Here is an 11587-nt window from a genome sequence, read left to right as displayed (position 1 = left end):
TGTTCATGAGATGTTGCTGCAACAGACTTGATATTTTTACTCTGAGTATTAGTTTCCAGTTAACCCAGTGTTTTTGAAAATCAAAATTCAGATACCACTCCTGGTTTCCCTTTAATATTGTAGTAGGCTTTATCAGACATTAAATCATTTGAGAAGTTCACCCTTTATTACGACCGAGTATTAGGGCCACATTGAGGAAAAAATTAATCTGAGATTTCGAAATGTCATGTCATTATTAAATGTCATAATATTATGAGAATAAAGTCCTAAATTTACGAGAAAAAAAGTTGTATCATGAGAATAAAGTCATAATATTATGAGAATAAAGTCAGAAGTTTATGAGAAGAAAAAGGTGTAATATTATAAGAATAAAGTCAGAAGTTTACGAGAAAAAAGTCATAATATTATGAGAATAAAGTCAGAAGTTTCTGAGAAAAAAAGTTGTAATATGAGAATAATGTCAGAAGTTTACGAGAAAAAAAGGTGTAATATTATGAGAATAAAGTCATAATATTATGAGAATAAAGTCCTTAGTTTACGAGAAAAAAAGTTGTATCATGAGAATAAAGTCATAATATTATGAGAATAAAGTCCTTAGTTTACGAGAAAAAAGTCGTAATATTATGAAAAATAACCTCATAGGTTTACGAGAAAAAAGTCATAATATTATGAGAATAAAGTCAGAAGTTTACGAGAATAAAAGTTGTATCATGAGAATAAAGTCATACTATTATTAGAATAAAATCATAAGTTTACGAGAAAAAAAGTTGTAAAATTATGAAAAATAACCTCATAGGTTTACGAGAAAAAAAGTTGTATCGTGAGAATAAAGTCAGAAGTGGACTAAATCTGATTATATCATCAAAAGCTTTTCATGTGATGCTCGTTTTCAGTAAAAACGTCTCCTAAACTCCAACCAGATCCAATTCTAAAAGTCATAAAACAAATATCCACGTTGCACGTTAGTAAAGTTTATAAGTTTATTTGACAAGACAAGCAGAAAGTGCGAGTCGACCCTCAGTATTCAGTAGAAGCTCCACAGTAAATGTGATAACTCACAGTAAAAGGGTATACATGTCTTTTAAAGGCGGTATACATTCACATATACATTCATACATTCAAAGCCAGACATAAAGATAACAGGATACGTACAACAACACATTAAAGGTACTCTGTGGGGGTTTTCATCAGATGGTTCAACAGTCAAACAATAAAAAGTGATTGTTTTAATTGTAGTTTAGTGATCGCTGCTGAGCTGTGAACTGGCACTCTGCAGTGGTGGAATGTAACTAAGTACATTTACTCAAATTTGAGCTACTTGTACTGAAGTGTTTTAATTTTATGCTACTTTATATACTTATATTTCACCACATCTCAGAGGCAAACATTGTACTTTTTACTCCACTACTTTTCAGATTACAATTTTCATCCCTTTTTCTGATAAACTGAAGGATTAAATGTTCCTTTTATGGGTTAAGAAAATTACTTTTTAAAGGTACAGTGTGTAACATTTGGCAGTATCGAGCGTTTGGTCCGATCTGGGCTACTGTAGAAAAATGGTGTCCGGCTCCATGAAGAGGACCCGCTCCCTATGTAGATATAAACAGCTCAATAAGGTAACGAAAACACAACAACTCTTATTATCAGGTGATTATACACTTAAGAAAACTTACTTATTAATATTATATTCCATTGCTGCAAATAGATCCACCTAAATGTTACACACTGGTCCTTTAAGCTAAATAAACACTTTCAACATATGATGATCTTATTAAATATGATGCATTGCTGTAGATTAAACTATAACATTATATAAAGGAGTTAAAATAAGCATAACCTTTAAGTAAAATTCAACATACACTTTAATGTATCAGTAGTACTAATCCAAAAACATCATATATACTCATAAAACTTGATTGAAAGGGACCATTTTTACTTTTGATACTTTAAGTACATTTTGCTGATAATACTTGCATACTTTTACTTAAGTGCTGCATGCAGGACTTCTTCTTGTAGTGGAGGAGTGTGGTAATAGTACTTTTACTCCACCACTGGCAGGAGACGGACGCAGGAGTAATAAATAGAGAAATCAAGATCTAAAGGGCGTTATTGAAATCTGAAGGGGGGATTTTATTCCTTTTATATCAGATGACGTTTTTATTGAACTAGTAAGTCACAGCTCACAACAGCTTATTTAGATATATTGTAGGTAGTTACAGATGATCCTACATGTAACTCGGTCTCCAATGATGACAATGTCAAATTAATTATGAGCTCGGAAACGTGTTCCAACATGTGTTAGTCATGGAAATAGGTTGTACAGAAATTTAGAATTTGTTTGTTTTCAATTAAAACTTCAGAGAGCACCGTTTTTAAAGGTCCCATATCATGCTCATTTTCAGGTTCATACTTGTATTTTGTGTTTCTACTAGAACATGTTTACATGCTGTAATGTTAAAAAAAAACCTTTATTTTCGTCATACTGTCAGCCTGAATATGTCTGTATTTACTCTCCGTCTGAAATGCTCCGTTTTAGCGCAATTTGACGGAATTGCAACAGAATTGCGTTGCTAGGCAACAGCTTGGTCCAACTTTACTTCCTGTCAGCTGATGACATTCACATACACTGTAACCAGGAATAAACTGGGACACATTTAAAATGTTTATGTTTAAAAATGTGTCAAGGGTCTAAATATTGTATATTCGTGACATCACGAATGGGCAGAAATCCTGACGGCTTGTTTCAAATGCAGAGTTTCTGAATACGGGCTGTGTGTATTTCCCTGTGGATTGAGTGTTTCGATACTTTCACAGTATTTATATAGGACTTAAGCCTGCTTTATAATAAAAAAAACATGAAAATCTCACTTTTTTATAATATGGGATCTTTAAGTAGATTTTTTAGCTTCCATGATTAGAAAAATGATTGTATAAATCTTATGTCGTACTGGACATACGTATCTGATAATACGAGATGACATTCAGTAGGATTTGGAGATGAATTGGACTCAGGTTTTGCACATCAGATGAAGCGATCATAAGCTCCCCAGAGACAGAAGAGTGAGGCACAACAGGGGATAGAACTGGGACAGAGAGGAAGGAGGCCAGTTTATAAAAAATATCTGAAAATATAGAACACACTGTACGAAGCGAGGGCAGCAATTCACATGGAAAAAGGTGAAGACGACATACATAGATATTCAGAAAAAGCGCACTTTGTTTTGTATTGATTCCAAAGTCATTTAAGGAGTGTTATGATAACAGCATGCATACGTCTGTGTATTTAGAGAGTCGGTTTATCCAAATGAAATAAGTACCGACAGATATAATAATCAGTCTTTTTGGTTTGAGTTTCTGTATTTCAATGGACCCTTTATATGATGAAAGTCCATCTAAGCTCTGAAGAAATAAGTAGATATGATCCATTACAGATACTCAGTCATGCTCATAGTTAGGGCTGGACAATATATTGATAAGTAAGTACGTAAACTGAGTAAAACGTAACAACTACAAAATTCATGCCACAAACGTCAATAAAAAACGTGACATTCGTCAAACGTCACTAACCTAACTTAGAAAACAAAACACCGGTCAACAACGGTCTCGATCAAGTCCCGTGTTGGATGCGTTTACATTGCAGTCAGAACAGGATACATGCCGTACGAATGACATGCGGAAATCAAGAAAGGCGTATTTATCGTTCGCTAAACACCTTGCGCATTATCGTGGTATTTATACGCCTTTTTTGTGTGAACGGGCTGAGATGTCGTAATATAGCGTAAGTTTCTTTTCCTGCTTTTAAAGGCTTCGTTACAGTAAAGTGATGTAATTTACCAGCCTGTTCTAGCTGTTCATTATATCCACATTACTGATGATTAATCATAGTCAATAGTCAACCCTACGATATAGTTGCAATGTTGTGATATTTGATTTTCTCTATATCGCCCAGCCCTAACATTTCTCAGACTAAACAGTGATATATGTAATAGTAGACTGATAGATATTTGATAAGTGAAAGTCCAGTATTAATTGATAGCTCACTGTTTTCCAACTCTTTGAACTGTCTAACATCAACGTCCCTGGAGTTAACAATAATCATATCACATTTAGAAAGCCCATATCCATTATTACCAGTTACGCAGATCGTCACCATGACAGACTCTGGACCAGCCCCGCAACTAACCCTCTCAGATGCTGAGACAAAAAAACAACAAAGACGCAGTTTCCTTGAATTAAACAGATTAAAAACAAATCTGAAAAACACATCACAAAGACAGAAAGATGAGTCAGTGGTAGCGCCACTCGTTATTTATATGGTTAGAGAGCGTGCGGTGGTTTTAATCACTCGTTGCATGTTCAATTACATCTGAATGGATATTAATGGGCCTGATTCTCCACCATCAAAAGCTTGGAGTATTAGAGTGCTGTTAATGGCCCCTTTTCTCTTTCAGAAGAGACGCTGTGCCAGCTGTGTGGCGCCAACCAAGCACATGCATGAGGATGTAATGCCTCGATATTAAGAAAAAATTAAAAGTAGAAATCCACACACAATAAAGAAAGTCCTAAAAAAGTAAGAGGTTCCTCCCTAATCATTTCCCACCCCTCAACAGAAAACATTCTCCATCACTGCTTATGAAGGAATCAGTGCAGCAGCGTTAGCATCAGTGTAGTACTGGTGACCACAGCTAATAGACCTCGCAAGCCCATCTCCAGTCGCTGCACCCCATCGCTCAGTCTCTTCAAGTACTTGTCAGAGTAGTCCATGTACATCTCCAAGCATCTCCTGGCCTTCATCTGCTCAATCAGAGCCGGGTAGCCGATCTCCGTAATGCTGACCGTGTCATCGTCTTCAGCACTGCTGCCAACCTGTGAAGCTGGAGGCGCTGGATTGGCTGCGGGCTGATTTAGAGGGCGTGTTGCAGGTGCAGAGGTTGAGGAGTTGTCTGCTGCAGTGCTGTTGGTCTCCGTTGTGATGCTGCCTGTGCCGGTGTCTCGAGCTGAGGTGACTCCAGCAGTTGTAATGGCTGGTTTGTTGTTTGGCTTTGGATTCTCCGCAGGCAGAAGGTCGGTTTTCTTCATGCAGCGGTCCATGTATCCATCAAAGGTTTCAGGGGGTTTGCTGTACCTGTAGTCTCTGCTGTAGTCGTTGTTATCAGTGGACTGGGTGCCATATCTCCTGTGCATGTAGTGGTTGTAGTAATGCTCCTCCTGGGGGTTGTGGAAGCTGAAGGGAGGACGGGGGAACCTTCCCAGACCGTAGCCCAGGGCCATCCCCACCATAGCCCCTCCAGCTGCTGCCATCACCGCGCTGCGTCCAAACCCTCTGGATCTATCGTTGGGATACATGCCCATCTGCTGAACTGAGTTGGAAAAGGGAGAGCCGCGGCCTGCACCGTGGCCCCCGTATCCATAGCTGCCCCCATATTGAGGGCTCAGGACTTTGTTGTTTGGGTTCTGGTTCATGTATCCACCTCCATAACCGCCCTGACCGCCGTAACCACCACGACCACCATAACCGCCCTGACCACCGTAACCACCTTGACTGCCATAACCTCCTCCGTAGGGGGAGCCCCGTGCTGGATAGCCCGGCTGCTGGGGGTAACCAGCTGGATACCCGGGTCTGCCTGCCTGATTGGGTTGTACAGGCTGTTGGGGGTATCCAGCCTGAGAGCCGGAGCCCTTATTGTTTTTGTTGCCTGCGTTACTTTTGGTGTTGGTGCTGCCTCGGTTGGACGTGTGAGTCTTCTTTGCGCCCAAGCCTTTCCCAAAGCTGCCGCCTCCTCTCTTGGCCAGTGAGAAATGAGTGTGAAACAAAAGAAGTGACAGACACACCACAGATAGTGAATGCTTCATCTTCGCCCTGTAGGGAGAGGAAAGCAAAATTAAGAAAAATATAAAGCCCTCCTCAAGTCTATTTTGGCTTTTCTATGATATTTCATATTTATTTGAGTCATTTCCTGACGAAGTTGACTACATTTTTTGAGAAATAAATTCATTTTGTGCTCAAAGTAAAAAAAAAAGAAGGTTGTTGCTAAAACAGGAATATGATGTATGACTATAATAGAAGCTGCAAGTCATACATCATCCTCCAAGATAACGCAGGCACACAGTTTGTCTTTCTAGTTAGTTAGCTAGTTAGGTGTAGTTAAGTAGCCCAACTTGTTGCATCAGCTAACTGAGGGTTTTCATTTTATTTTTTAGTTTCCTCCACCTTAATTTAGTGTGTTTATTTTCACAACGGCATCTGTATGTGTGGTGAACGGGTGAAATCTACGCAGTGGATTACACAAATCCCACCGTCAGAATTAACACAACTCACTGACTGTCTCTCTCGATCGCTCTCTTCTTTACCGTCTCCTGCTGGAGATCAATTAAGTTGACGCCGTTTTGAAGGTTTGCCGGCCTCTAACAGGTCCGGACGACGGGAAGCGCACAACTTTAAGCTCAAAAGAGAAAACAAGATGTGTGACCGGCGTGCAGCCAGACGGCCGCCTCGCCAGGAGGAGATGGTGAAGAAGAGAGCGAGTGAGAGAGAATCGGTGTGTTGCGCTAATTCTTGTCTCATTTGTCGTCCGATAAACAGTAAATTCATCTAAACTGGGTTGAAAAATTATGTAACCTGGTTGCCGTGGTAATGAATTACATCTAACCACATCCCCATGCTCTGTTTGAGGAAGAACGTTAACCAAAAGACAGGAAGTAACACTGGCTTTAAATAGTCGTGTCTCATTTAATGAGAACTCTCTGTCTCTGGAAGCAGGAATGCTTGAGCTGTTCCTCACTGTGACTTTGACGTACGAGAAAACATGAACTTAACACAAGTTTTATTGAGCCCAACTATTTTGGCTATTGTTTTAGCCATGACTTCTGTTGACTTGCTCTACTATCTCAAGCTAGTAGAAGCAATATACCACTTAATAATGTTCACTTTATTTTAGGTACAGTCTCAGCATGTTTTTGCACCGTGCAGCTTTGCTCACCTGGTTCCCCACATGGCTTCACCACAGAGCTGTGGATCCAAAAGTAGGTTGTGAACGGTGAACAGTGAACTGCAATCTTTATGTTACTGCAGGAGACCAAACAGTACTCTTTCCAATCAGCTCTAACTAACACAGTTGCTAAGCATAAAAGATATTTTACTACATGAAATAAACTAGTCGTGAACTCACGCGCATCGCTTTTCGTCTCATTTGCTCTTTGTCTCTTTGGCTTCCAGAGAGACATTTTGAAGCTTGTTGTTAGCTTAGCTAAGGTGAGTTTCTGTGTGACCTGCCGGCCCAGAGTGCAACGTGGGGCATAATGTAACCTTAAGAAGTAGTTCAGAGATATGTACCTTAGTTTTATTTATAATATCACATACATGCATGCATCTTCTTGGGGTCCATAGAAATATTCAAAAGGGCCGTATCCAGCCCGGGGGCTGCTAGTTGAATAGGCCTGGTTTATACTATATTATTACACGGCTGTGTTGAATACTCAATTCTGCAGTCTGTAATTTCTGTATAGCAGACCGTTGCTATGTATAGCAGGGCGTTGCTATGGGCGCAGCTCTGATGTCGAACTCTGGCGGACCGTTTTTGTGTCAAAATATTGATTTCTTCAGTAAGTCGGGGTGCAGCATCGCCCTGTCGGGGATTCTTTCACAACAATGACCGGCTCACTGTACATTATCCCTTACTTAACTATCACTCCAGTATTCCTGGATGTAGAGGGCTATCGTCGGCAATGTTGCAAAAATGAGCAAGACTGATTTATAGTCCTACTAGATGTTTTTGGAAAGAGAGATAACTGGTTGCTCTATATATTCTGTGTATGAGAAAATTTGTGACCCAGCAGCCGTGTTGAGATCAGTTGAGGAAATACCAAGCCCCGCCCACCAGCCGGAGCAAACGTTCTCATTTTACAGCTAAACCGTACACTACAAGATGTTTCTGAAAACATCTGAGGAGAGAAATAGGCATTACAGTAACAGAATATTGATTCATATTTGATCAGCGCTGCCTAGTTTGACCATTTGATCTGAGTTTGCGAGTGATTGACAGCTGCCTCCGTTGAATGAACAGCCAATAGGAACACTTTCTCTCTCTGAAATGACCTGTGATTGGCCAAAGTCTCCCGTCATGGGCTAGATTGTTTAAAAGTCTGAAAACAGAGCCATGAGGAGGAGCAGAAGTCTAGTTTTCTCTCAAAGAACACTTGAATTACAATATGCTGAAAGGTTATTACCCAATGATGCCAAAAACTTTCTGCCTACTGCAGCTTTAAGTTTATGAATGACTCTTGCTGTGTTTGCTGATGGTAGCAAAGTAAACTAAAGGTGTTTCCATAGCAACGCAAGCACCACTATGGCTAATAGTCTGTGAGTTGATGTGTGTGTAAACTCACTCTGATAAAACAGCATAAACACACGTCTCTCTCTTTTCTTATCAGCTCCTTGCACGTTTAGCTCTCTCACACAACACACAAATATGGCTGATGGCATTTGACTGGAACACTGTGTTCTAGTGACCCAAACAGCACGACAGCTGCTGCACTGATCAGATAGGATATTAATCTTATATAGATAAGGATCTCGTCGTTATGAGATGCTAAGTAACATTAACAGGCTAATTTTTGGTGCACACAACTCACATTTACGAGATGAGGTCAGCATTTGTCTTTTTGCTTTGCTAAATCCAATGATAAATTGATTATTTGATAAAATGCTTGATATTTTCAGGTGTAATTTCATTCATTCATTAATTCTCACTGTGCAATATCAATTTCCACTTGTGCAATTTTGTTAATAGTCTGTTTATTGTCAATACTGTATATACTGCTCCTATTTTTATACTTCCTTCACACGTTACACTTTGTTTAGCTCTTTTTTTTTTACTGTATTAGCTGATGCATCTTGTTTTTTTGCACTATCCCCTTTGCTGACTAATAAAGGAATGTCTTATCTTATCTTATCTTGTCTTATCTCGTAATTATGAGATGCTAAGCAACATTAATATGCTAACTTTGGTATGCACACGACTCACAATTACGAGATAAAGTCAGCATTTGTCTTTTTACTTTGCTAAATCCAATGATAAATCCAACTATTTGCTATTTAACGTTAATTTCAGCTTTAATTGGTGCAATTTTACCATATAAAAATGACTGAAAATAAAGACTTATTGCCTCTCTCTGAAGGCAAGTGTAAAACAGGTGTGGCAGTCACAGGACATAATAACAAGAGCTCCAGGTTTCATGATGAGGATGGTGATGCTTATTGATGCAACAATAAACAATATGCTCCATCAAAAGAATGCATGGATTATATATAAATACATACTGTATATATACAGTCAATGCATGCTACTGACCTTGTGCTAACACTCACTTTAATGTGACCTGCACGACGCTTATTCCCTTTATTCCCTTTATTCCCTTTATTATAACATGCTACCTACATCTATATATAGCATTAAAAAGAGAGAGTGCGGTTCCTTTAACCAGAGGAGCAGTCTTACCTCGAGAGATGACTCTTTTAGGTGTTTTTTCCGTGTTATTGAGCCTCAGTGTGGTAAACAATGTGGATGTTAGCTGCTTTCAGGCGTCTCTAGTTTGGAACCTGTATAATTCCAGATGACGTAACGACGGATGTGGGTCGCATAGGAACAGAGGATGAGGGGGCGGGGCCTCCTCTTGACACATTACCCAGCATCCTCTCATCCATGTGATGATGATGATGATGATGATGATGATGACTTCATTCGGAAAATCACCACCACATGTAAAGATAAGATAAGATAAGATATTCCTTTATTAGTCCCTCAGTGGGGAAATGTGAAGCGTACAGCAGCAAAGGGGATATAAAGTGCAAAAAACAAGATGCATCAGCTAACAGTAAAAAAAAGAGCTAAAGAAAGTGTAACAAAATATGAACCATTTAAATAGAAGGAAGTATAAAAATAGGACAATATCAGGTTATTGTCAGTTTTTTGGTGTGTAAGTGGTCTTCTGGGAGCAGTGCTGTTTGTGTAGTCTGACAGCTGCAGGAATGAAGAGAATAGAAATGAATAAATAATAATAAATGAATAGATAGATAGATAGTAACTTTATTGATCCCGAGGGAAATTCAAGTTTCCAGCATCACAGTTCCATGGTGCAAAACATGTTAGTAAAAAGGCAGTAAAAAAGTTAGTAGTGCAAAATACAAAAAAAATATACCAGATATAAAAATACAAGGAGATGAAGAAAACTGTTAAAAGAGAATATAGTGCAGGGTAACAGCTGTGATACAGGACTATTAAAAAAGTGAATATAGTGCAGAAGAGACTGTTAAAAGTGAGTATAGTGCAGAAGAGACTGTTAAAAGTGAGTATAGTGCAGAAGAGACTGTTAAAAGTGAGTATAGTGCAGAAGAGACTGTTAAAAGTGAGTATAGTGCAGAAGAGACTGTTAAAAGTGAGTATAGTGCAGAAGAGACTGTTAAAAGTGAATATAGTGCAGAAGAGACTGTTAAAGGTGCACTGTGTGCATTATTATCTGTCCTGCAGACCGTCTTCCTTTGTCCCCCCCCCTCCCTAGAGAGCAGTTGTACAGTTTGATGGATAGTGTGCAGCTACAGGTGTAGGCGAGATGTAATAAATGGAACCGGAGGTGGACATTAAGTACATTTATTCAAGTAGTGTACTTAATTAAATATGAAGTACTTGACTTGACCGTTTAATCCATATATCCTATAGAGGGTGAGTTGCTGTAAAGTGGGACACTGCCTAATGATGGACACCTAAAAGCTCCAGTGGGTGTAGGTCTTCCTCAAACAAAAAAAAGTCAATAAAACTATTGATATTTAATGTCTTTCTAATATCCCTAAATGCTTCAAAACTATTCTAGTCTTTATTCATTGAGGGGGAAAAATTAGAGATTTCGAGAATAAAGTCAGAAGTTTACGAGAAAAAAACTTGTATCATGAGAATAAAGTCGTAATATTATGAGAATAAAGTCATACATTTGCGAGAAAAAAAGTCGTAAAATTATGAGAATAAAGTCAGAAGTTTACGAGAAAAAAAGTTGTAATATGAGAATAAAGTCAGAAGCTTACGAGAAAAAAAAGTCTGAATATTATAAGAATAAAGTCATAAGTTTACGAGAAAAAAAAGTCGTATTATGAAAATAAAGTCATAAGTTTACGAGAAAAAAAGTTGTAATATGAGAATAAAATCAGAAGTTTACGAGAAAAAAAGTCTTAATATTATGAGAAGAAAGTCATACGTTTACGAGAAAAAAGTCATAATTTTATGAGAATAAAATCATAAGTTTACGAGAAAAAAAGTCATAATTTTATGAGAATAAAATCATAAGTTTACGAGAAAACAAGTCGTAATGAGAATAAAGTCATAACTTTACGAGAAAAAAAGTCGTAATATTATGAGAATAAAGTCAGAAGTTTACATACAGTGTCTAAATCATACTGGTCATATGTGTCTAAGTTTAAAGTAAGACGGGTAGTTTGCAGAGTTAAAAACCCCTGTCACGTTTACCTGTGATCTTACCAGATGTGATACAGACCATCAGATATAGTCCCAAGAACTCAGTTCATCAATAATCAAAGATT

The 11587-nt window shown here is 38.3% G+C and overlaps 1 protein-coding gene across 1 annotated transcript; it reads right to left on the bottom strand.

The window, feature by feature from the left end:
- Nucleotides 1–2771: 2771 nt before the first annotated feature.
- LOC119493185 (prisilkin-39-like) lies at nt 2772–6988 on the bottom strand. The gene is made up of 2 exons (XM_037778330.1): nt 6981–6988; nt 2772–5860 (listed from the first exon to the last, which is right to left on the bottom strand). Exon 2 carries the CDS (start codon nt 5851–5853, stop codon nt 4642–4644), a length of 1212 nt encoding a protein of 403 aa, XP_037634258.1. The 5' UTR covers nt 5854–5860; nt 6981–6988; the 3' UTR covers nt 2772–4641.
- Between the last annotated feature and the right edge of the window lie 4599 nt (nt 6989–11587).

Source organism: Sebastes umbrosus, chromosome 8, assembly GCF_015220745.1.
Source record: "Sebastes umbrosus isolate fSebUmb1 chromosome 8, fSebUmb1.pri, whole genome shotgun sequence".
Taxonomy (NCBI): domain Eukaryota; kingdom Metazoa; phylum Chordata; class Actinopteri; order Perciformes; family Sebastidae; genus Sebastes; species Sebastes umbrosus.
Note: the sequence above shows the minus strand (reverse complement) of the source record. Positions and strands in the feature narration are given on the sequence as shown.